Below are 27186 nucleotides of genomic sequence, written 5' to 3'. Positions count from 1 at the left end.
CACTCTTTAAACTAAGTTCAGGTTCGAAATTTTTTATTCCCTCGACTCCCAGTTGTCTGTATCTTCATTTTTGATTTTTACAATTTGTATGTTTGCTACTTTTCTCTTCCCATTTGATAGGGTGCCGTATAAAAGGTTATTGCACAAGGTAAGGTCACATGAGGTTGAGGGTAATACAGTAGCTTGGACAGAGAATTGGCTAACCAACAGAAAGCAGTGAATCACAAGGAATTGGTCTTTTTCTGGTTGGTAAGATGTAATTAGCGGAGTTTCACAGGGTTCGGTCATTGAGTCCAAACCATTTATAGTCTGTATTAATGAACTGGATTCAGGGTAGAAAGTACTATTGTCGAATTTTCAGATGACACTCTAATAAGCAGAAAAGTCAGATATAATGAAGAAATAAGAAATTTGCAAATGGATAAGTTTGGCTAGGTGAGTGGACCAAAATTTGGCAGATGAAGTTTAATATAGATATGTGTGAGGTTATCCATTTCAGTTGGTGGGACAGAAAGGCAACTTATTATCTAAATGGAGAGAAACTTTAGCATGCTTTGGTGCAGAGAGATCTGGGTGTCCCTGTGCAGGTATCAGAGAAGATTATAATTTAAGTAAAGCAAGTAAAAAGGAAAGCAAATGAAATTTTGGCATTTATTGTTCAAGGAAAAGAGTATCAAAGTTGTTAATATTGTTGCAACTGTTCAAACTATTAGTGAGATCGCAAGTTGAGCTTTTGACTTGAATTTTAGTTGCCTTACTTGAAGAGGGACATAATTGTATTGGACACAGTTCACAGGAGGTTCAGTAGATTGATTCCAGAGACAAACAGAGATTGTGCAGTTTTGACCTCTAATCTGTGGAGTTCAGGAGAATGACATGAAATCTAATGGAGGTATATAGGATGCTAATGGGAATTGACAAAGTAGACATGGAAAAGATGTTTCCTTATGTGCGGCAATCTTAGAATAAGAATTAATAGTTTTAGGATAAGGGGTTGCAGATTTAAAACAGAGATGAGGGGAAATCACTTCTCTTAATGGGTCATGAATCGATGGAATTCACTACCACAGAGTACAGTGGATGCTGGGACATTGATTAAATTTGAGGAGAAGATAGACAGATTTTTAATTAGCAATGGGTTGAAAGATTATGGTGAGTGAGCAGGAAAGTGGAGTTGAGGCTGAGATGGGATCAGCCACGACCATGGAGAAGGCTTTAGGGGCTCATTTGCTGCTCACAGCTCTTATGTTCCCCAGCCACAGTTGGTATGTTATTTAAAAAATGCATACATTTTTAACTTTATTAACCATTTTCTAGAGAGATGTTTATTTTGTTGTTTTGCTTCAGTCAGCCCAAAGCCAAGGGTCAGCAACATGTGAAGTGTATGTGCATTTTGAAACATTACAACATCTGTTTAAAACTGGGCAGATGTCAGCCAGCAAGGCAACCTGAATCCTGGATTCTATGTTGGATGACATATGTCATCCAAAAAGCCCTCAATACGACCGGATATGTTGTTAACAAATTAAGTCTTGAATCAAGTAAAAAAATTGCATTGTTTGAATCTAGTTTGGGGTTTGTATTTTATGTTGGTGGATTTTTATCACTTATTCTATCTTTGGAAGGTTTTTTATTCCTTGTTTGAAATAGTATGGAAGTTTTCCCAGGACGTGATATCAGGTGTCAAGTTGATGTCCAAGCCTAAAACTCAGTGATCATTTCAAAAACAGAGGAATTGAGTGTGCAAATATTCATGTCATAATGACCATATTAAAGCAAAATAAATTTGCTTTCCTTTAATGTGTTTGCTGTCTCTTTTCATTTTCTCTTTTACACATTTTGGTCATTCCTTACTAAATTATGTACTCTCTTCTGGGTGGAAAAGAATCTCAATTTTCTACTGCAGTTAGATCATCCTGACCTTAACGCGACAGGCTCCAAATTTCATATATTCCAGCCCCAGGATTCTAGAAACTTGTTGATGTAATGGTGCCTGCTAACAGCTTAAGAGCTTTATTCTTTTGTAATCAGGTATACCTTTGATCGTCATTTAATAGTTTATTGCAATAATTTCAAACATTTCTGAAGATGCTGGTACAGAAGTAGGATAAAGCCAAGATTTAACATTTATCTAATTCTTGTATGTTTTAAAATTATTATTTTATCCTATTTCCCAACACTGGTAATTCACAAGCCATTTTTAAAGTCACATTTTAAGCAATAATCTCCATTAAATAATATTAAAGAATAAAAAGGTTAATTTAAAACGCAGAATATCAGTACCAAAATGACAATGTGAAGTCTCCAGGGAATGTGTCACTCTCACGGACCAAGAAAGTTCCATCGCGTCCGCCTGTTTCCATACAAAACTCTTGGAGCAGCTTTTCCGCCCTCTGTCTGCCATCTTTCCCCATTTTCCCATGAAACCATTTCTCATTAAAGTGACGATCTGTGCTATTCAATGCCTAAATAAGACAGTTTTCATTACTAGTTTCCACAGATACAGTGTTGTTACGAAATGGCAATTATGTTACGAGAGGTGTGGAAAACAGAAATGGAAGTGAAGTCAAAGATTTGAAAAGAATTCACAAAAGGCCAAAAAGGATGCAAAAAAGAGTTACTGAAACCAGTACAAAGAATTAAGGTGCTAGCGAGTTTTGAGAAGATTTGTAGCTCAGGCTGAGTTTCTGGATGTGAGTTTGCTCGCTGAGCTGGAAGGTTATTCTAGGTAACATCATCAGTGAGCCTCCGATGAAGCGCTGGTGTTATGTCCCGCTTTCCATTTATCTGTTTAGGTTTCCTTGGGTCCTTGGGTTGGTGATGTCATTTCCTGCGTTGAGTGATGTCATTTCCTGTTCAAAACAGGAAAACAAAAACGAAACGTCTGAAAACTAACCTTCCAGCTCAGCGAGCAAACTCACATCCAGAATTAAGGTCTTTTAGTGATGTCACAGAAATGGAAGCTCATTAGAAGAATTCAATGTTTTGAAGGTTTTGATGAAGTGAATATGGAAAAATGATTTCCCACTGATAGAAGGTTATTTAAGCAGAGGACACCGATTTTAGGGGATGTGAAACAAACCAGAGGAAACCGAAAGAGAATTTTCTTTTTTATCGGCATTTTTTTTACTATTTGGAATGCAGTACATGAAAGGAAGCAGATTTGATAATAAATTTGAAGAAGGAAATACACTTGAAAGGAAGAAAATTGCAAAGATGTGAGAAAAATCCAGGGCATTGAGAATAATTAGATGCTTATTTTAAAGAAGAGGAAGGCTTCCTTCTGTGCTGTACGGTTCAATGAAAAGCAAATCCACAGAGTGGTGATGTGCAGGTTCACAGTAGCAAGTACAGTAGAGTGGTAAAGTGAAGTATCAGAATGCCAAAGACAAGCATAATTCCTATTTTCATATTTAGAGGTGCAGCACACAATAGCCACGCAGTAGGATGGAACTTGCATCAAACATTAGGCTGTAGTTGGAATAATATGTATCCCATTTTGAGTGGATATAGAAGTATTTTTCAAAAGTGTTTTTGACCTGCAGAGACTTGATGGGCCAATGGATATCTTTCTGTGCTGTAGACCTTGATGATCTATAATGCCACTGCATAAAGTCACCAGAGTATGATTAAATGTGATTTGTTACAGTCACAGTGGAAAACTTGAGAATTTGGCTGTTGTCTACCAGAGATGAGGAAGTTAAAGATGATGTGGAGAGGTGATCTAGATTATATTAAGTGTGACTAATGATAAATTGCTTATAATGGCTAGTGTGATTCTAACGAAAGGGCATAAATTTATGATAATCATACAAAAAAATCAAGGAATGTCAGAAAATAGTTCTCAATAAAAGATGGGTAGAATGAGACATAGATAAATGTCATGTTATGAGATCCTAATTGATAGTTGGAATTCAACCATGACTGATTTAATGCTGTCACTGAATATGGAACTTTTAAGTGCTTTAATAGTCAACAAGAGGAGACTGGTTCTTCTGAAGCTCCACACTGTTTTCTAAGAGAGAAGAGCATGAAGATCACGAAACAGAAAATCAAGAAGACAACCTTGCTCCATGGGCGGCACAGGGACACAGTGGGTTAGCACTGCTGTCTCACAGTGCAGGGACCAATTCCAGCCTTGGGTGACTGTCTGTGTGGAGTTTCCATACTCTCCCTGTGTGTTTCCACCAGATGCTCCAGTTTCCTCCCATTTTCCAAAGATGTGCCCTGTACTGTTCAGCGATATGCAGACTAGGTGAGTTAGTCGTGGTAAATACAAAGTTACGGGGTTAGGGTGGGGGTCTGGTCTGGGTGTGATGCTCTTTGCGCGGTCAGTACAGATCCAATGGGGTGAATGACCTTTTCCTGCACTTTATGAATTCTATGATATGATGCTGCATTAACGTCCGGGTCTCCTCTGTCAGAGGATAGTTTCCTAATGGAGTGCTTCAAACATTTTGAGATGGTCCTTTTTAGTAAACATTTGACTCACCCATGGGTAGTACAAGTAAGGACAATACAGTTACAGTGATTGTTGTTAAAATTAAGCACTTGGTACTGGTTCAATATTAATAGCAGTCCGATATACACATTCTGTCTCTGCAGCAGAGATCAACAAACTCTATGAAGTGACATTTTGGCACTGTATTGTGGGATAAGCAAAAGGTGAAAGCAAATTATACCTATTAAATATGAATAGATTAGATTAGATTCTCTACAGCGTGGGAACAGGCCCTTTGGCCCAACAGGTCCACACTGCCCCATGCAACATCCCAGCCAGACCCATCCCTGTGTGACCCACACACTCCAGAACACTACGGGCAATTTAGCATGGCCAATCCAGCTGGCCTGCACATCTTTGGACTTGGGAGGAAACCGGAGCACCCAGAGGTAACCCACGCAGACACAGGGAGAATGTACAAACTCTGCACAGACAGTTGCCCGAGGCTGGAATCGAACCCGGGTCCCTGGCGCTGTGAGGCTGCAGTGCTAACCACTGAGCCACCGTGCCACCCTAAAGAGATAGTCAAGAAGTGATATCACCAGAGTACAGAGCTTTTGGCATTGAAACTGAAGACAGAAACTTGGCTACAATTGTGCTTTAGCTTTGGTGTAGACTGCATTTCCAACTCACTACGTCATTTAGAGAATATGGAGACAAAGAAAAGTTGTGTTTGGAGACTTCTTTTAACTTCTCCATTACACGTTGGAAGATTGAAGTGAAACCTGATGAATGTCTATGCAGAGATGAAAGAGACAACAGGAAAGAGGATGGAAGAAAGTAGAATATGTAGAACGATACCTGGTTTCTCATTCTCGCTAATTCATCATCTTCATCTGTTGAATCTGCAAAATAAAGCTTTCCATCTACTATCACACAGTAGTGCTTGTACCAGGTCTGCAAAAGAAATCAAATTGCATGACAATAATACCAGCAAGTATGTAAAACAGCACCTAATCTGTGATACATTTGATATTTTGAAAGGGTATTGAAATCAGAAGTGAGAAATGCAAGCACTTGCACAGTCTGTCAGGAAAGGTTGTGTATGTGCATAACATTTTTCAGGGCAATGATGCAGCAAAACAATAAGACACCAATACAGTTATGGTTCCTTTAAGTGACTCACAAATCTAATGTGTGAGCCCTTGAACTTCTATGTATCTTATAACAGAACATTGTGGAAATATGCCTTGATCTTATACAAGCTCATTGATATAGATTCAGTTTGTTTGATTTGGTCAGCTATATACAAATCACATCAGTTTGCAAAGGATTTGGTGCGGTTTCAATGAACTATACTTTCAGAGATTTCCTCACGTATGGCACTTGGTTAAAGTTAACAGAATTCTGACCTGGCATCTTCCAGTATTGCTCAAAGGTGCATAATTTATATATATTAATCACATTATTGGAAATTATCTGTCAAAATAGGTGCAGGTAAATGTTGGCTACTTTTGGCATGTTTTTGTATGAAAAACTCAAGGTCAAAGAGACCTTGCGGAATGGTGACCTAATTTCAGCAATTATCAGAAAGTAGGTGACAATCTGAATGCTGAGTTAAGAAAAATATGTTTACACTGTTGAATTTACAACTGGTTGGACAAACATTTAAGGCCAACAACTTAGTTGTTAGCTCACAGGAATCTAGGATTGAGCAAATTATTTTTTCTTAAAACACCTGAGTTGAGCTTAGAAGCAAGATTAGTTTCGCTCTGACGAGAAATTTGGGGCAGTTCAGTGAACCATTTATCTCAATGGAGCAGTTTAATTTGTTAAGTTTCCAAATGAGGAATATTTGGTTAAAAATTCGCAGGTGATAAGAATGTTGAGAAAGTTTAGGCTCTCAGGCTTGAGAAAAGTTCATGCCAACAGATTTAGAAGGGACTCATTGAATTGTCTCCACAGATCATGGCAAAGAACCTCTAAGGAGTCATTTAAGTAGAAATTTAAAGAATTGAGATACAGTTGTAATTGCTCTATAGTGGATCGTGTTGGGAAACAGGTTGAATCTTTGGTTTAACAGTGTAGAGCTGGATGAACACAGCAGGCCAAGCAGCATCACAGGAGCAGGAAAGCTGATGTTTCAGGGCTGGGAATGTCAGCTTTCCTGCTCCTCTGATGCTGCTTGGCCTGCTGTGTTCATCCAGCTCTACACCTTGTTATCTCAGATTCTCCAGCAACAGCAGGTCCTACTATCTCTGAATCTTTGGTTTGTTGTCTGATTTAAGATCATTCTAACTGTCTCCCACAGATATAGTGTTCTTTTAAAGAAGAATTCTTCTTTTGTGTAATAAACTTCTGTTAAGATTTAAAAGGAAATCAACACCCTCATGTGAAAGTGTTTCGGTGACTGAACACCATTGTAACAAACTAAACAAAAAAAATTCTGTCAAGCCTGATTTCACTGACTTGTCCATTAATACCATCAATTGCAATCATAACACAGTATCAGTATTTCAATGCATTTTTTGAAACTTAATTTTAAACAAAATGCTAGCTATGAATCCTGTACAAGACACAAGAGATGGCTATAAATAGTGATACATGTGATTTTACCAGATCAATTGGATCCAGGAGATAAAGAAACCCAGATTTCTTTTCAAGTTCCTTGTAGGAGGTGTAAACACTGCATGTAAAAGTCTCTTGCTGAGATTCCAATTTTTTGTGCTATAACAGTGACAGAAATTTCAGAATATTAACAGAATGACAGGTCAGTAACTAGTCACAACACAAAACAATTTCCAGATGCCACTACTCATTAAGAGGTAACCTCTCTACAATGGTAGAGTGAATGGGTTAATTAAACAAAAAGAAAATGTTAGGAATTATAACAGTAAATTAAAATAGCAATGACAAAATAACATTGGGAACTTAGACGTAAAACGAGCTGAAAACTTTAATTATGGTTTGAAAGCAACATCCAATGCAGCTGCCTTCTACATTCTGTGGGGGATCTAATTGCTGCTTAGTTCGAGCAGATCAAACTTGGGATCTAACCGATTAGCATGTAACAATCAGCCATATTGCAGGCTCACTTCTACTTTACAGTATTACAGATACCAATATTAGACACAAATATTTGGAAATGTTTCACAATGTGGATAGATGCAGTATCTGTGCATGTCTTGTAATTAAAAAGCTGGAGAAAGCTGGAATTTCTAAACAGCAACCACTCCCAAGCCAGCTCTGTCTGCTCAGTGGTTTACTCATAACATATGGACGTACATGGAATAGTGTAGGTTAGATGGGCTTCAGATCGGTATGACAGGTTGGCACAACATCGAGGGTCGAAGGGCCTGTACCGTGCTGTAATGTTCTATGTTTTATGTTCACCCATATATTCATTCTAATGGTCTTGTGGTCTATGTGTGCGCTATGCTCAATACCTGAACAAAAACGGTCAGTTTTCATCCATGAATACCAAAGGTCTAATATGGCTTTACGTGGCAAATGCTTATTGATCACTATCTGTTTATTACAAAGTAAGAACCGAACCTCAAGCATACAATATATTCAGAGGAGATAGTATTTCGGGGCCCATTTCTGGTGGGGTCACAGCATATTGGAGTCACTGCCCTTACCCCTTTTTCCCGCATTTTCAATAAAAGCCTCGCTCCATTTTTATAAATGTGGTGACTGGCTTGGCTGTAACGGCCACTTCTGATAATAAATAATTTCTATTGTGTGTGAAATCATTTTTTATTTCTGAACCTCCCCAGTTTTAACAGAGCTCTGACAAGTAGATTTAAATCATGTGAAAATTATAAGACCAAAGCGACACTCTCACCTTAATGATAATTTTATTTGTAAGCTGTGCAGGGGAGGGCAACTGCTCCGCATTTGCTTCAATAGGTTTGGTGATAAGCATAGAACCAAATGTTTCTTTGAACTTATTGGCCATATGTCGCTGCTGCTCAACTGTACAGTGTTCTTCAATTGAAAGTATGACTGGGTACCTTAGAAAACCAATGGGAGAATGAATGCCACAACATCTGTACCATATATAAACTGAATAGTATGGGTATTTACCCAAGGAACAATTGCCAAAAACAACATTTTAGAAATAAGTATGTATTAGCTAGTCAAACTAGTGTGAGGAAGCAGGTACAAGACTGGACTCAGTGGAGCAATGAGTCAGAAACTGATCTTTCACCTTTGGAGAAATTAACAAGAGGAAAGTCCAGAGGATGTGAACCTCCAGCGTGAAATCTGTTTGGACAGCCACAATCCTGTCTCGGGATTGTGACAATGGGGTGGGGCGCTTGGCCCAAACATTAAATTTAGTAGCAGCCGGTGGTATGATGCTGACAGGTGCAAGCGTATCTGGTGTGGGGCACTGGAAGCAATGGAAACAAGGCTGCTTCTCCGAGGTTAGTATTGAGGTATGTCAGTGAAGCAACAGACAGGGAGTTTCTTTACTCTTCAAGCAGTACTAGGCATGTTTAAAGCATGAGGAATTGAATTTATGCTTTGGGCAGTACATTGAGATTATTTTTGGGCCTTGAATTGGGCCCATGTCGAGAACAGATCAGTCATTCTTCAGGGTCTTGATTGAGAAATTCTTTATTTGGCATAGAAACAGATTTTCTGTTAAAGGCAGTGGGCATATTCCAGAAGTTAGAATTCCCATCAGAGACTTCTAGTTCCAAAAGTATAACGGGCTGCAGTAAGGAGTCTGTAACTGAGACTGTGCTTTCGTTAGGAGGAGCCAGTTCACCAATATTCTGAGAATCAAATGAAAAATTGGGTACGTCTGTTTGTGAGTTGTTTCTGTTTGAGAATATGGATTTGTGCGCAAGTATGTGTGTGAGAGTTTATGCAAGTGTGAGAGATTGTGTGTAAGTTTGTGTGTGTGTGAGCATGTGTTATCTCAGTGTGTGTTTGTGTGGGAATGGATGTATATGAGGCTCAGTGTGTATTTGTGTGGGAATGGATGTATATGAGACTCAGTGTGTATTTGTATGGGAATGGATATATTTGAGGCTCAGTGTGTATTTGTGTGGGAATGGATGTATATGAGGCTCAGTGTGTGTTTGTGTGGGAATGGATGTATATGAGACTCAGTGTGTATTTGTGTGGGAATGGATGTATATGAGGCTCAGTGTGTGTTTGTGTGGCAATGGATGTATATGAGAGAGGTAGTGAGTTGGGGCCAGATCAGAATAATCCCTCTGTCTGACCACATCCACCATTAGGGAGGCAGAGGGAGTCTGTAAAGTTTCCTGGGCTTACTGACCCCTCAACCCACAGCAGCTAGTGTCTGCCTTTTTCCAGACAGAACCTATAAGTAAAAAAACCCTGTAGATTAACATTTCATCTGTATGCCCTACTACAAAGTTGTTCCATTGTACAGACTGAAACAACTGCATGAAAGCCCATGGACACTGACCCAGCTTCCGCAGAGCCAGCTCTCGAGTGAACAGACTCTCTCACACTCCCATTTATAACTGTCAGCCAGGGATCCCTCACTGGACCCAGTTAACAGCCCCAATCAGGGAACTCACATTCTGTGAGGTCTACCTGACCTTGTTCCAATCACTACATGGATGTTTCTGTTTGTTAAAGGGATTGATTTTCTGATGTGGAATTGGTAGACCCTGCAGTGGCAACAATACTCTGGCTGCTAAAATACAAATCAAAGCACACAGTTAAAACTTACTCTGATGTAACAAAGGCGTGGGCTTTGATGGCATCAACAACATCATCAAACTTGATTTTGGATGTAAGTGTCCAACCGTGATAAATAATTGGCTTCCCATCTGGTCCGTCCCAGCAATCCACTAAACATTTAAAAGTAAATATCGCACCATTATTGTAAAGAAAAGAGTGTATCGATTAAAACATGACAGGAGCTGGGTAATTAGGCGGCAGGGTGGCTCAGTGATTAGCACTGTTGTCTCTCGGTGCCAGGAAGCCGAGTTTGATTCCACCCTTGGGTGACTGTCTGTGTGGAGTCTGCACATTCTCCCCGTATCCACTTGGGTTTTCCTCCGGTTCCTCCCACAGTCCAAATTTACACAGGTTAAGTGGATTAGCCATGTTAAAATGCCAGTAGTGACCAGGGATGTGAAGGCTTGGTGGGTTAGCTGTGGTAAATGTGGGGTTATGAGATGTGGTGGGGGACTTGGTCTTGGTGCGATGCTCCTTGGAGTGTCAGTGCTGGCTGAATGGGCCAAATGGCCTCTTTCCCCAAGGTAGGGATTCCATGATTACTTTGAGATGCCATTCTAAAAGCAAAGCTTTAAATGAAGGTGAGGGCAAGAAGAGAAGTGATTCTAAATGAACTTTAAAACAGAGCCTCTCAATGTGGGGTTGGAGTGTGGAGTCCTGAGCCAACATTTTGGGATCATGTGGACCAAGACGGTAACGGTTGCCACAGATTCAGGGAGAATTTTTTAATTCAATCACAGGATGAGGACGTCACTTAGCATTTCTTACCCATCCTTATTTGCCCAGTGGGCAGTTAAGGGTCAACCACATTGCTTGTGGGTCTGGAGTCACATTTAGACCGGACAAGGTATGGATGGTAGTTTCCTTCCCTAAAGGACATTAGTGAATCAGATGGGTTTTCCCTCAAATAATCAGCAACAGTTTCATGGTTATCACTGGACTCTTAATTCCAGATTTTATTTATTGAATTCAGATTCCATCATGTTCCCAGAACATTAGCTGAGTTTCTGGTTTAATAGTCAAGCAGTGATACCACTAGGCTATCCCCCCCCCAAGGCTGGACAGCTAGCTGAAGGACAACTTTAAATCTATGCACTTTGTTCAAACTCGCAGAAAATGACTGACCTTGAGGCCATCCCTGCAGCGGTAAAAACACTAGGCTTCACACACCTTTCGAATGTCCATGTACCCTCCACATCCCACAATCGCTCCCTTTTAACTGCACTCCTCCACTCCACTCACTCTTACGGATTTTAACCATCCTACACACAAACCCCATGGCTCTTACTGTTCTCGAGAGCGGTGATGGCAAGTTTCCAGTTTTGCAATGGGGTGCCAGCTGGAGAAAGGTGTGGAGGCCCTCGTTTTTGAATGTTGAAAGACATGGAGAATGTGGATTTCTTTTTGTTGTTTAACATGGACCGGAAGGAAAGCAAAAGGGAGGAGATAAATTTCTTTTCCAACACGTTCAACTTACACTCAATACATCGACAGCCCATTCTTAGGCACCTGGCATAGGCTTCTGTTGATGAATCACTGCGGACCTGGTCTCCTGTCAGGTATCTGTGGACAATCAGTCAGTTTAGTAAAAGTTTTGGCATCTACTCTTTTAAATACCTGACAATATTGACATATTGAAAAAAAGGTACACAAATACCTTTAAATAATCATAATGGTGTATATGGATTTCCAAAAGGTGTTTGATACAGTGCCACACAGTATTGAACCATACGGTTTGTGAGCAAGGTTAGAGCTCATGAAATAAAAGGGAAAATAGTAACATGGATATTAAATTGACTGTGGGTAGTAAACAGGAAGTGATAGCTAACAGATATTTTACAGGTTGGAAGGACGTTTGTTCCCTGAGGTCAGTTTTGGGATCTTGCTTTTATTGATACATGTAAATGAACTAGGTCTTGTTGCATGAGAAACTATTTGAAAGTTTGCGGCTTGGAGAATAGTAAGCCATAAGGAGGACAGCGCAGAACTTCAAAAACTCATAGACAAGTTCATGCAGTAGCAAATAGGAACTTCAATGCAGAGAAGTGTGAGGTGATGAATTTTAGGACAAAGAACATTGAGAGACAATGTAAATTAAACAGATAATATTCTAAAGGATCTGCAGGAGCAGAGAAACCTGGATGAGTCGCCAAAAGCAGCAAGACAGGTAGACAGAGCAGTTAATAAAGTATAAAATTTTCTCGGCTTCATCAATAGGGCATTGGATACAAGAGCAAGGAAATTTTTATTGAACAAAAAGAGCAAGTGTAATGTGAGAAAAAGTATTTTTCACATGGTGAATAGTTAGCATCTGGAATTCAGCACCTGGAAGTTTGGTATTGACAGGTTCAGTCAAGAATTTTCTTGAGGGAGCATTGGAGAATTTTTTGAATAAAAACCATCTGGGGGAGAATGCAGGTATCATAATGCTCACTTGGAGAGCTGGTGTGAAAGTAATGGGCCAAATAGCCTCCTTCTGACTGGAACAATTCTGTGATTGCCTTTCTTCTTTATTACCAATTGTTATCGGAGGACACTGTGAAGACATGACGAACTGGGGGCAGGATACGAAACATTAAAATGTAAATTAATTGCCTGCTTCATTGCAGTGGACTTTGTAAAGAGGCAAATTTTAACTACTGTACAGAACACTGACTGGCACTTAAGAACAGCAGAGTATAATTTGCCTCAATGTGTCACTATGTGTCACTTCACTGGGACAGAGATGAGAAAGCCCCAGCAAAGGTACTGGGTTTCTTGGAAGTGTTGGTAATCTCCTTTCTAAAACATCAATGAAGGATGACCCATTCAGATCTATTCTAGCTACCTGCGTATGAAAGAAATTAATCACTTGTGCACCCTCAAAAGGACTGAAAGAAACTGCACCAGATATGAGCCAAGCAGCCTCCTAGAGGAACTTACAACTGATTTTTTAAAATTACATTTGGATTGATGTGACACACCTCTGTGTGTGGATGCTGAAAATGAATCAAACACAGATTGATACTGTCGGCAGGAAGGTGGCTTTTACTTTGCCCTTCTCTCTTCTGAACATTCCCTCTAAGCCCTGAATTTGGTTTTGCTGGGAAAAAGTGTCCGATACCTTGCAGCTAAACTGAGAGGATATATGAAAAGCTGTTGGATTTCCTAAAGCAGTACTCCCAGGAAGAGACAGATATGCCAGCCACTACTGAAAAGCAGCTGCTTCATTTGCAGTCAAACGTCCAGATTCAATCAGCGAGTCTTTATTGGCATCACCATTTTATTTTGGTCAAGGTTAACATGCAATTCTCTCCAAGGTTGTACATGCTCAGGGAATATGTGCATTTGTGTGAAGGCGGATGTATTTGTACCTTGTTTATATGTTTTAATATTTTTACCGAAGTGGATTTTAGGAATAAAATTAACTCCTCAGTGTTTAACTTAAGAATGCCTACTTGGTTTATTTCGTAAAGACTATTCACACCCTAGTAGATACTGATTTGGATATATCATATCCTTATTTTTAACATGTCAAATCTCTGTTACAACCAAGCAGGGAGTGGGAAAAGAAAACAGTCAGTTGACCCCTCCTGCATTGATACAGCAAGCAGTTTTGGTCTGCAGTATGAAAAGAATCATAAACATTCCTTCATTCTTCATTAATAGGGGAACAACTGTTTGTGGGTGACCTGAGCCATAACTTTGTTCAGCATTTTATGATAAGTAATTCCATTTAAATCAGGTGACCAGAAGATTAAACACCCTAATCTTTAGAACATATACGTTTATGTATCAAAAAAATAATGACAACTGATTATTTTCGATCAGCGCTGATTATTTCAATGAAGAGACTGCACATTGTTTTAAAAGCATGACTAAACTTATCAGAAATTCAAGTCATGCTCTGCACCTTGTGGTCAAAGGCTATCTAGTGAGGTCCATTCAGGTTTCAATGAGCAATAATGGACCTTTGTTAATGAATGCACTGTCAATTCAAACAACTGAAAAGACACCTTAACCTTCAACATATAAAAGAAAACCTTTAAAAACAAGGGAGGTAAATTGCTTACGTGTTATGCGATGATGAGATCCAATAATGTGACAATGGGTTGTTCATGTCCTGGGGACAAATCGAATCATACTTGGTATCCCAGATGGTGTTTTCTCTTGAAAACAAATAGGTCAAAAACTGGAAAAAATGAATAAAATGAATAGCTATAATGCAAATTAACCTGCATGCAAAATCAATCTAGATTGAAGGTGCAATTTAAAAACCATTCAGATCTTCATCGGATCATACTTTATTGCTAAACTGCGCTAGGTTAGCTATCCTCATGGAAAGATGGCATACAGTTGGGTCCAGGATTCTAAATAAGGCCAGGACGAGAGAATCGGCTGGGGATTCCGCTCCACCGAACCCGTTAACCCCATTTGAATTTATAATTATGTGGATGTGAGGGAACAACAGAATTAAGGTCAGCCTCAGGAGCCTCTACACAGTTAGAAAGGGGTTGTCAGCATTCCCTGAATGAAGACCAGATGCTAAATACCATCCCAGCTCGGTAAATATCAGAAGAATGAATCAATTTACAACGAGAAAGGAGAAAAATAGTTTGTGAAAAGAAAGCAAAAAGACAATGTTCCACCTAAACAGCAACCCAAGAAAGGACTAAAACCACTGTTTGTGCATTTCTAAAAGGACCAAATCTGAAACAAGCTCAGATTCGATCCTTTTTTAACATTTAAAATCTCTGTTAGTGACAGAGATTAGACCATTAGACAGAGACTAGGCCATATGACCTTTGAACAGCACATCTCCAGATGTATGGAGGTGTCCACAGTGAATCACTTACATCCCTACAAATTCAGAATTACTGCTCCTTCACATATTAAATCTGAACAGAAGCTCTTCATGAGCTCTGAGTGTGAACTCCAGCTCATCACAGCATAATAAACATTACTGCCACTGAAAATGTTCTTCAGGGTTCTCCCAATTGACTGATCCAATTTCAGGAGAAAATAATCTGTTACCGCTTCTGCAAGTCTTTGATCAAAATTACAGCTACTGATTGGCAGAACCTCTGAGGAACTTAAAGCAATCAGATTTTTCACTCACCCCCATAAACCAGTTGAAATTCAGATACCATTCCCTCAAGAAGGGAGTTAGCATTCCTGTGAATAATTGCAATGTTACACTGGGACTTATGGTACAAATGAACTGAAAATTTTAAATTCATGATCATTACTGCATGTTCATAATTAGAGATGTTCTTTTAATAATTATGTCTGTCTGACATCTCCTGAGTTTATTCTTCTTTCAATATTTTCAATGATCCTTGCGTGTCTCTCTTCTTTTCCATCAAACATTTCCTATTTGGACTAGTAAAGGTCTCAAGATCAGAGCTTCCCAATCAAACTGCACCGAAGATTCCAAAGGTTCTGCTAAAAACTACAGTATTTCAGACTCAGGGTGGTGCTGCCACCCAGTGGCTTTCCTGTGAATTGCAAATATAAACATTTCACATTCAGAGAACTGCAGATGCTGTAAATCAGGAACAAAAACAAAGTTGCTGGAAAAGCTCGGCAGGTCTGGCAGCATCTGCGGAGGAGAAAACAGAGTTAACGTTTCGGGTCCGGTGAAGGGTCACTGGACCCGAAACGTTAACTCTATTTTATCCTCCACAGATGCTGCCAGACCTGCTGGGCTTATCCAGCAACTTTGTTTTTGTTCAGAGATGGCAGGAACTGCAGATGCTGGAGAATCTGAGATAATAAGGTGTAGAGCTTGATGAACGCAGCAGGCCAAGCAGCATCAGGGGAACAGGAAGGCTGACGTTTCGGGCCACATGCAGTCAAGTTTCCAGCTCTGGTTTATTCATTTCAACACAGTCCTCAGTGTTCCTTACCCAACATACGTGGAAATGGTGGGGCCCACATAAATCACCACATAATTCCCTCAGTTGGCAGCTTATACTGTTGAATCCAATCAATAAGGAAAAGGAGACAAAACTCTCATTCGAGCTCATCAATTTATATCCTGTTTTGGGATGTCACATCTGATACTTTCTATGTCCACTGTGAAATGTCCACAGTAGGGTATGCAGCTACAGCCTGATATAAATCACTGTCATACAATCGATCTATCTCCTGAATATAATGAAAAGTGTTGCTATGATGCCCTTTGGCCCCTTTGAGTTGCTGTAAATAAAATGTGTCATGATGCTACAGGATAGCGACAGACAAAAAGACAACAACCTATTTCATGTAAAGCTTTTCACACAATGAGTGGTCCAAAGCACTTCACAAGAGCAAAATTAATCAAAATTCAACGCTGAGCTGCATAAAGAGATATGAGGACGTATGACCAGTGGCTTGGTGAAAGCTGTAGGAACATCTTTTAGGACAAAAACAAGGGCTATGGAAGGAATTTCACAGGTTACAGCCCAAACAACTGAAAGCACCACAGCAGAATAACTAAAATCAGGGATGATCAAGTGGCCAGAATTAGTGGAGAAAAATCAGAGTTTACATTTTGGCTCTGGTAACCCTTTCTCAGAACTCCCATTAGAGACAGAAGCAGTAGTTCTTCAAAATAAGGAGGGGTTACCAGACCCAAAACATTAACTCTGGTTTCTCTTCAGACATGCTGCCAGATCTGCTGAGCTTTTCCAACAATTTCTGTTTTTGCTTCTGATTCACAGCATCCGCAGTTTTTTGGGTTTTTCTTTGGCCAGAATTAGCTGCATGCAAATATCCTGAGCATTGTGGAGCTGGAAATAAATTTTAGAGACAGGAAAGCATGAGGTGGTGGAGAGATTTGGAAATAAGGATGAAACTTTTAATCTCAGAATGTTGCTTCATGGGAAGCCAATGTAGGCCAGCAAGCATGAGTTCGAACATAGAACATAGAACAGTACAGCACAGGACAGGCCCTTCAGCCCACGATGTTGTGCCGACCATTGATCCTCATGTATGCACCCTCAAATTTCTGTGACCATATGCATGTCCAGCAGTCTCTTAAATGTCCCCAATGACCTTGCTTCCACAACTGCTGCTGGCAACACATTCCATGCTCTCACAACTCTCTGTGTAAAGAACCCGCCTCTGACATCCCCTCTATACTTTCCTCCAACCAGCTTAAAACTATGACCCCTCATGTTAGCCTTTTCTGCCCTGGGAAATAGTCTCTGGCTATCAACTCTATCTATGCCTCTCATTATCTTGTATACCTCAATTCGGTCCCCTCTCCTCCTCCTTTTCTCCAATGAAAAGAGACCGAGCTCAGTCAACCTCTCTTCATAAGACAAGCCCTCCAGTCCAGGCAGCATCCTGGTAAACCTCCTCTGAACCCTCTCCAAAGCATCCACATCTTTCCTATAATAGGGCAACCAGAACTGGACGCAGTATTCCAAGTGCGGTCTAACCAAAGTTTTATAGAGCTGCAACAAGATCTCACGACTCTTAAACTCAATCCCCCTGTTAATGAAAGCCAAAACACCATATGCTTTCTTAACAACCCTGTCCACTTGGGTGGCCATTTTAAGGGATCTATGTATCTGCACACCAAGATCCCTCTGTTCCTCCACACTGCCAAGAATCCTATCCTTAATCCTGTACTCAGCTTTCAAATTCGACCTTCCAAAATGCATCACCTCGCGTTTATCCAGGTTGAACTCCATCTGCCACCTCTCAGCCCATCTCTGCATCCTGTCAATGTCCCGCTGCAGCCTACAACAGCCCTCTATACTGTCAACGACACCTCCAACCTTTGTGTCATCTGCAAACTTGCTGACCCATCCTTCAATCCCCTCATCCAAGTCATTAGTAAAAATTACAAACAGTAGAGGCCCAAGGACAGAGCCCTGTGGAACACCACTCACCACTGACTTCCAGGCAGAATATTTTCCTTCTACTACCACTCGCTGTCTTCTGTTGGCCAGCCAATTCTGTATCCAAGCAGCTAAGTTCCCCTGTATCCCATTCCTCCTGACCTTCTGAATGAGCCTACCATGGGGAACCTTATCAAATGCCTTGCTGAAGTTCATATACACCACATCCACAGCTCGACCCTCATCAACTTTTCTAGTCACATCCTCAAAGAACTCGATAAGGTTTGTGAGGCATGGCCTGCCCCTCACAAAGCCGTGTTGACTGCATTTGATCAAGCCATGCTCTTCCAGATGGTCATAAATCCTATCCCTCAGAATCCTTTCTAACACCTTGCAGACGACAGACGTGAGACTTACTGGTCTGTAAGGTGAGTTGATAGGTGAATGGAATTTGATGCAAGTTAGGGCACAGGTGACCTTGTGTTTATGGGGGAGGCTGAAAGAGGAAGTCATGTGAGTGGGGGGGGGTGAAAATTGGTGAGGGGGGTGGTGGTGTGAGTGTGGGAAAAATTGGAATAGTCGGTTCTAGCCAGAGCAGAGTGTTTTTGAGGGTTTCAGAAGCAGCTGAGGTTGAATTGGGGACTGAAGGTAGTGTCTTCAGTCTTCTCAATGTTTCATTGGAGGAAGTTTCTGCCCATCCAGTACTGGATGTCAGGGAAGCATTTTGTTCAGCACCGGAGTCAAGCGAGGTGGTGGTGAGGTTGATTTGGGTGTCATCAGTGTATATGTGAGAACTAATGTTGTTCCTTCATATCAAGGAACAGGTTGAGTGAAAGCGAAGCTAAATGAAAAAATCATCGGATCTCTTTTCTGAAGAAGGGTCTAGGCCCGAAACGTCAGCCTTCCTGCTCCTCTGATACTGCTTGGTCTGCTGTGTTCATCCAGCTCTACACCTTGTTATTTCAGATCCCTCCAGGAGCTGGGATCAGTAAAGATACTAGCAGAACCATTTACAGCTGGACATTGCAGTGCCGGAGTAGATCAGATGACAGACAACTGAGAGCTCAATTCTTTGAGCTGTGGATGACAAACCCCAAGCCTGATGGACAGACAGCATTGACCTGAGTGCAGGGAGTTGACGGAACTAAGGATTATCAACAATGCACTCTTCTCTTCACACTGAAACCCAAAAATTCCTGTCTTCTCCCTGCAATCTTCGATCCCCTGAACATAAGACAGCCCTTACCTTACTGTGTTTGTACGGTTGTGCAAAAATATTTAAAGGTTCCGTGCACTTAAATGAATTGTCCTTGTATCATGAAAAATTAAAGGTTATGCTTGTTATGGATTCTGAAGCAACTGTCCCACTGGATTGTACCCAACATATTGGGCATGTAGGACAGTGGGGATGGCATGGAGTGAGGATTGACTGACTAGCAGAAGGCAGAGTGTGAAGATACAGGGGTCTGTTTCAAAATAGCAGCCAGTGACTAGTGGAGTTCCATAGGAGTCAGTGAGTTTTGAGATTTGTAGCTCAGGTTGAGGTTCTGGATGTGAGTTTGCTCGCTGAGCTGGAAGGTTCGTTTTCAGACGAACCTTCCAGCTCAGCGAGCAAACTCACATCCATAGGATCAGTGTTTAAATGATAGTCCCAGGGATTAAGAGTTTGTCATGTGAGGAGTGGTTGAGGACCCTGGTTCTGTTCTTCAAGGAGTTCAGTAGAATGAGAGAAGAATGTGACTGAAACATAGATTACTGAGAGGTCTGGATGCAGTATGAGCGGAGAACATGTTTCCACTAGTAGGAGAACCTAGACCTGAGGGCACAGCTTCAAGAGGAAGGCATTGCCCTTTAGAACTGAGATGAGGAGGAATTTCTTCAGCCAGTGGCTGGTGAATCCGTGGAGCCAATGGCCACAGAAGGCAGTGGGGACCAAGTCACTGAGTGTATTTAAGAACTGATAGATGGGCTATTGATTAGTAAGGGGATCAAAGATTGCAGGGAGAAGACAGGAGAATGGGGTTAAGAAACATATCAGCCATGATCTAATAGTAGAGCAGACATGATGGACCGAATGGCCTAATTCCACTCCTATACCTTACAGTCTTATGATTCTGTTTCTAGAAAATCTCTCCAGGAGCTGTCCTGTTGAGCCTCAGAATTTTCCCTGCAGTCATTAGATGGGAAAATGACCTTCAGTGTGGTGGGGTGGGTCACAAGGGGCTAATAGAAGTGGTGTTTTTTTGAATTCTCGGGCTCCAGTGCGAAGAGTGTACAGTTGGTAATCCTTAGTTCCATCAACTCCCTGCACTCAGGTCAACGCTGTCTGCCCATCAGGCTTGGGGTTTGTCAACCACAGCTCAAAGAATTGAATTCTCAGTTGTCTGTCATCTGATATACTCCAGCACTGCAATGTCCAGCTGTAAATGGTTCTGCTAGTATCTTTACTGATCCCAGCTCCTGAAGGGATCTGATGATTTTGCATTTCGCATCACTTTCACTCAACAAGTTCTCCAGGCTCACTCACTGGCCACCATGACACAGGACCTGTCTGAACTATCTCAGAGATACTATCATAAGAATCCTCATTTAGAAGTAAGGTCACTGGACCCAAAACATTAACACTGATCAGAGATAATGGGAACTGCAGATGCTGGAGAATCCGAGATAACAAAGTGTGGGGCTGAATGAACACAGCAGGCCAGGCAGCATCTTAGTAGCACAAAAGCTTTTGTGCTCCTAAGATGCTGCTTGGCTTGCTGTGTTCATCCAGCCCCACACTTTGTTATCTTACATTAACTCTGACTTTTCTGCACAGATGCTGCCAGATCTGCTGAGTTTTTCCAGTAATTTCTGTTTTTGAATCCTCATTTGGGATTGATTCTGCACCCAGCTCCCCTCCAGGTTACCTAGTCACAGATCCTTCTGACCTGAAATCTATTTCAGAACTTGGTCATGCATTTGATAAATGGAGCAGAAGAAATCCTTTTACCACCCAGCTCGACATTCAGAGCTCCAAATCTTGACAGAATTGTGATCCAGCACTGGTGGGAAGTTTCACACAAAATGAATGCAATAAAATGAATAAAAACCTTTATTTGTTTAATTGTATGCGTAAATTTTAAACAGAAGAAAGAACATCAGGAGTTGCAGAAGGTCAGGAAAATTTGTAGAACATGGAGGGATGCCCTCACAAGAAAAATGTTGGGGATTCCTGCACAGCATTGCTTTGATGGTGAAATGTCAGCTTTTATGCTCCTAAAATGCTGCTGGGGTCATCCAGCTCCACACTGTGTTATCTCTCATTGCTTTGATGATTCTTTCTTTTCTGCTATGTCTCCCCCTGCTGGAAGCAGAGAGTTGGCATTCAGGGAAAATGCTTCAGTAAATACTTTCCTCTCTATTACATTCCTGCTGCAACCTGTGCTGGCTCAGCTATTCATAAAACAAAGTGACAAGATTCAGTGTCACATCAAACATTGCTGATTTTGTGAATGTTTTAAAATGTATTTATGTGGGAGTCACTGGCTGGCCAGCATTTCTTGCCCGCTTCTAGGTGCCCCTGAGAAGGTGGTGGTGAGCTGCCTTCTTGAGCTCCTGCACTCCATGTGAAAAGTCCAGTGAAAAGAATAACAAAATGCAGCAGTAGCACTTCATAGCACCAGGGACTCGAATTCAATTCCACCCTCGGGTGACTATTTGTGTGGAGTTTGCACATTTTCTCCATGTCTGTGTGGTTTTCCTCCAGGTGCTCCGGTTTCCTCCCACATTCCCAAGATACGCAGGTTAGATGGACTGGCCATGCTAAATTGCCCATAGTGTCCAGGGATGTGCAGATTAGTTGGATTAGCCATGGGAAACGCAGAGTTACAGGGATAGGTTAGGAGAGTGGGTCTGGGTGGGATGCTGTTCAGAGGGACAGTGTAACTCAATGGGCTGAATGGCGTGCTTTCACACTGTAGAGATTCTATGATTATATGAACTCATACAGCATCGTTGAAGTCAACATTTTGCACCAATCTACCTCAGAATGGAATCACGTTTGTATAACTGTAGCCCGCTGAAGATTTCTGTTTTGATTTAGGAAGAAAGTCTTAACATACAACATAGAACATAGAACATTACAGCACAGTACAGGCCCTTCGGCCCTCGATGTTGTGCCGACCTGTCATACCGATCACCTACACTTAAATTTCCTGATAACTCCTAATTTATGGAAAGAGGTAAATGATTTTGTACTGTGATGAGTCCAAATCAAAAATACAACAATGTAAAATATGTTTTGATACTGTAAAAGTGGTGGCAATCCCCCTTATTAAAATGTCCTCCGTATCAAAACTCTTCGTACTGAAATCCCCAAGTGGTTGACCATCTTCTTTATTCAATCTCCACATCTGCTGAAATCCCCCAAGATAAAACTCCCCCTAGGGCTGAGCCTCCTGTAGTGCAGAAGCAGCCCCCAGAACTAAAACCTCCTACTCTTCCCATGGATCATTGATAAACCATGCTAACGGGTGAAAAAAGTGGTCAGGAAACCAACAAATGAGACAATGGGCCTGGAAGCATCTTAAGAGACATAAACAAAGGCTTCAGTTTAATGCCCCAAAATGTTGGGCAGAAATGTGTTGGGTGTGGGGTATGACTTGCCCACCAGCTCTAACGCTGACAGATGTGGTGTGACTTTTTGGGAAGCCTCACCAAACCACATGCCAACCAGACAGTAGGGCACTGGGGGAGGGAGGGAGGTTTCCCCGGCATCAAAACCTCGTTAGGGTACAGCAGAAGGGGTGGTGGGGAGAGGTCCCAGAAAGAGGGAAGCACCAGACTATCAGAGCACAGCAACTTTGGAATGCCAGGGAGGAGGTCATGGCTGCTGCTGGCTATTTCCCCTTCCAAGTGTCCCAGAAGTCCATTGAGCAAGCCAGGCCCCAGTTAGGTGACAGATGATGGGAGGCCCAGAACTGGGGGGTACATCAGGTCCCAATAATGGAGGCTCCAAATGTGGCCACGTCAAGGGTAGCAAGGAGAGGCAGTGGGGGAAGCAGAAGCAGCTTCGTGACCCACGATCATGGGAAAAGAGATGGTCTGTACTTTGGCAGAAAGGGCAGAGGGTTGGGCTATCACCTTGATCAAAGACTACATTGACTCCCATTGGATGACTCTCCCCCTCCAAGCAGCCTACACAGTTTGACGCATCGCGCATTGTCACAGGTCCTCCTACACTGGCAGGGGGTGTGATCCTCAAATGGACATTAAAGGTGACATGGCAAAGCCTCTATGATGGGTCTTCCTGCTCACAGCTTAATTCTGACTGAGGCAGGAAGGGGTCTGGGTGTACCACCACCCTCTAGTTTTAATACCATTTACATTTTCAAGCTCCCAAGCAGGGAAATTAGCCTATTTATTCTGTTTCTCTCTTTACAGATGCTGCCATTCTTGCAGAAAATTTCCATCATGTATTTTTATTTCACATTTCCAGTGTCTGCAGCATTTTATTTTTGCCTGAGGAAAACATTTCCAAACTGGAAAGTGAACAGGGTTGAATTATGGACTTTCATGTGCAGAAGCAAAATTTTTCAATCAAACCCTTTGTGTTTCCAATATGGCAACAGTGATGTCCACCTCCAAATTATTAATTGTCCGCAATGTATTTTGGTTTATTCTAGGCTTGTGACAGAAGATAGAGAAATATAAGCATTTTTCTTCACACATCACTTCAGGAGGCAGAGTTACTAGCAAGTTCTTCCAGCAATTGTGTGCTGTGTCTATTCATTGTGCTGATGTTTTTGTCCCATTATGCACTCCTTTGGCAACATTTCTGTTGGAGACTCTAACTATCAGCCTGTCACACTGGAATCACACCAGTGATTAGCCTGTGTCTAAGTGTTACGTTTGGCACTTACTGTGGAGACTCTTCTATACTCCACCCAATTCTTCTTCTGAGCTGCCAAATTTTCAGGTATTCCCTTTTTAACCAGAAATGGTGATTTAAAAGTATCATCTAAAACTTTAAAATGAGGATTGAAACCTCATAAGGATAAGGATCATTGCTATTTCTTAACACAGAAGGTTATTGAATGTGGAATATTCTACGATAAACAGTTGCGTCAATTGAATCTTGAGGAGACTTTAAAAAGCAAATGAAACACTTAAAATGAGTGTTAGCAAAGTAAAGTGGAATGGCAATAAGTGAGAAGAGATGACATAGAGTGACTGACGCGAGGCCACTTTCAGGGCAGTTATGATTCTTGAAACAAAGCAAAATAATTCTGAACTCCCTTAAATGTTAATGTCAATAGCCCTGATAGCCTAGGAAATTGAATGAAACATGAGCCATTCTCTGGGAAGCAGTGAGATGGAGGCTTTCACTGATCTCAAGAACCAGGAGAGTGGGGAAGCAGAAGTTATTCCAGCTGGACTCTTGTGGAATTGTTGTATCAGCTGTAATACCAGCTGTGGAAACTGCAAAAAGTAAGTGACCCCACTCACACAGCCACTTTTAAGATTTGCAAAGGAATATGCCTAAAGTTATGATATTTTGGCAATCAGTACACTAGATACGATTAGATGCAAACAGAAACTGAGAAAAATTGAGTTATTTGAAAAGACTTAAAAAGATTGGCAATTTTAACCACATCTGATTAAATCTGCTGTGCATCATGAAAAGTTACATACCTCATCGATATAGAAGAAGGGTTCATTAGTTTCTCTGTAAGTATCATATATGGACCTAGTCATCAGCTCGCGAACCTTTTTAACATCACTGGCCCATGATTCCTGTATTGTAGAAAAAGCATGCACGTGAGGTTGCGCTGAAAGAAAACTTCACTGACATGATCTTTATAAAATGAAAATGCCCAATATAGGAAAGCTGTATTATTTTCCATTCATTACCATCTTCAGGAAAAGTCAGCTTGGCTTCCGTGGTTGGAAAGGAGGAAGTTGTTTACCTACAATAAATGTTGCCAGTTTGTACTCACAACAGGGTCTTGAAGAGTAGAAGACAACTCACCATTTTTGTTGGCTACCAATTTTCTACTTTCGATAAATTCCATGCTGGGACACACCACCCCTCCCTCACCTAGTCCACATACTGCAAGATGTTCCCCAGAGCAGCTATGTCAGCCTTTGCCCTCCCTTTTAGTAAAGAAGGAGTAACAATGCCAACAGGTGAAGGCAGATGGATGGAACCACTGAGACAGAGCTGTTCTGAGCCAATTCTGGACACCAAGTTGGCCACATCTAGAGTTTGGGTTCCTGTCAAATCATCTCAGTTAAATCCAGAAGGAGCTCTTGTATCCCCTGCTGTGCCATAAAACATTTCTTCTTATACATAAAGGCGTAGCTATTCAAGAAGCAGCTTGCAGTGGTCAGATGAAGAATCACTAATTAAGCTCCTCAGCATTTCACTCACTGTTTCACCAGTGGGTTAACTCCACTATTTACAAATTGATGTGAGGTGCTGCCAGTTACAAGCAGAAGCACTGGTCACCCACTTTGGGAGCCATTGTATGTGCTGCAGTGAGTTTTCATATGTGATCACTCCCCAAATTTCAGTGGAACAGGACGGTACCCACCAGTGTAAGCAGTTCGAGGCATGGACAAGACTCCTTATGCTACTTCTTTTCAATTGCATCAATTGTTCTTGATGCTAAAATGTTAGTCTAATTTTGAAATTCTTTCTCACCCTTAAGAACAATAGGAATTATTTTTCAAGCACAAATTTGATCGTATTTTACATGCCAATCTAGAAATTGTCATTTTACCTTCTGTTCATGGAGTAGAAACCGCTGGAAATCATGCAGGTACAAAACCGAGGCAGTGGCCCTATCAGTTTTTCTGCAAGCAGAAAGCAAACTAAATGTTAGTGAATGAAATGTATCTTTGATTCAAGTAACAGAGCTGGATACCACATTGCATCATCAATGAAAGCCAATACTCCTTTGTTCTAAGAATTTAGTATTCTAAGGAATGGAGTGCTTTCCTTCTGTGTTAGTTGGCAGAATACCTTGGAGCAGCAAGAAACTTGAATACACACTCTAGACTGATAATATTGTCCAGCTCTGTGGGTATGCTCCACTATCAGAGGTGCTACCTTTTGGATGGTGTGCTAAGCCTTGTTGGACCTATTCAGTTAGGGAGTGTTCCCAAGTATCCTTGAATTAACATCTCGTACATAGCACTTGGCCACTACCACATTGCTGTTTGTAGAATGTGACCCTGTACAAATTGGCCTAAGAGTTTCCTATCTTACAACAATGACCAAACTTCACACATACCTAGTTGGCTGCAAAGAACTAATGTCCTGAGATTGCGAAAGGACATTAAAAATACAAAACCTTCCTTTCCTTAATGGCATTTCAAGTCAAAAAGTTGGTAAGAACAAAGATTGGTTGAAGCAAACAAATCATTGCAGACTTGTCAGGGAACTGATGTCAGGGTGAAATTCTGGTGCTTAAAATATTAAATGTGCAGGGAATGGTCTTGGGCCCTCAACTCTTCCAATCATAAATTAACAAGATTGATTTAGAACTCCAACACAAACAGCTCAGATTCACTGAGGAACCTGAGCTAGGGAGAGGACAATTGAGTAAAAAGAAGCAAACAATGAATAGTAATGATGACCATGGGAACCATCACAGATTGTCATTGAAAACCATCTTGTTCACTAATGTCTTTTCGGGAAGAAAATTTGCCATCTTTACGAAATCTGGCCTACATGTGCCTCCAGAGACCAAGCAATGTCACTACTAACTGGCTTCTGAAATGGCCCTTACAAACCCCTCAGTTCGAGGGCAATTAGAGATGGGCAACAAATTATGGCCCTGCCAGAGATGCTAACATCCTGTAAAGGAAAACAAAATACAATTAGATAAGAACTGTAAATGAGCAAATCAATGTTCGGTGAATGCCAGTAGATAGGCAGACCCCCAGTGCAAGGAGGCGTAATGTTTTTCAATATTTGTATTACTGCTCTGCAGTGGCCTCTTACTAAGTTACGTCAGAAGTCTGGCAGAATCAACACAGAATTTGCGGGGCTGTAAGGGACTCCCTGAGGGGGAGCAACTGAGTGGGGTCTCTATAAAAGAATGCAAGATACTAAATGGTACGGATTCAGAAACTCTGAGACATTACAGTAAGATATGCCAAGAGAACAGAACAAGGGGCCTGGGGGAAAGGGAATGAAGATGGATGAAGAAGGCA

General features: G+C 41.2%; 1 protein-coding gene across 2 annotated transcripts in view; it reads right to left on the bottom strand.

The window, feature by feature from the left end:
• The window catches only part of plcg2 (phospholipase C, gamma 2), a 217168-nt gene that overhangs the window by 55400 nt on the left and 134582 nt on the right, over positions 1 to 27186 (bottom strand). For both annotated transcript variants that reach the window (XM_048546852.2, XM_059651742.1), the window contains exons 8-16: positions 25749 to 25821; positions 24658 to 24759; positions 14224 to 14342; positions 11649 to 11734; positions 10161 to 10281; positions 8289 to 8457; positions 7058 to 7168; positions 5303 to 5398; positions 2284 to 2465 (exon numbers count right to left, since the gene is read on the bottom strand). In XM_048546852.2, coding sequence (XP_048402809.1) covers positions 2284 to 2465; positions 5303 to 5398; positions 7058 to 7168; positions 8289 to 8457; positions 10161 to 10281; positions 11649 to 11734; positions 14224 to 14342; positions 24658 to 24759; positions 25749 to 25821 — 1059 coding nt within the window. The remainder of the gene's footprint in view (positions 1 to 2283; positions 2466 to 5302; positions 5399 to 7057; positions 7169 to 8288; positions 8458 to 10160; positions 10282 to 11648; positions 11735 to 14223; positions 14343 to 24657; positions 24760 to 25748; positions 25822 to 27186) is intronic.

This window comes from Stegostoma tigrinum, chromosome 16, assembly GCF_030684315.1.
Source record: "Stegostoma tigrinum isolate sSteTig4 chromosome 16, sSteTig4.hap1, whole genome shotgun sequence".
Taxonomy (NCBI): domain Eukaryota; kingdom Metazoa; phylum Chordata; class Chondrichthyes; order Orectolobiformes; family Stegostomatidae; genus Stegostoma; species Stegostoma tigrinum.
The sequence above is the reverse complement of the archived record's forward strand: the minus strand, read 5'-3'. Positions and strand labels throughout refer to the sequence as shown.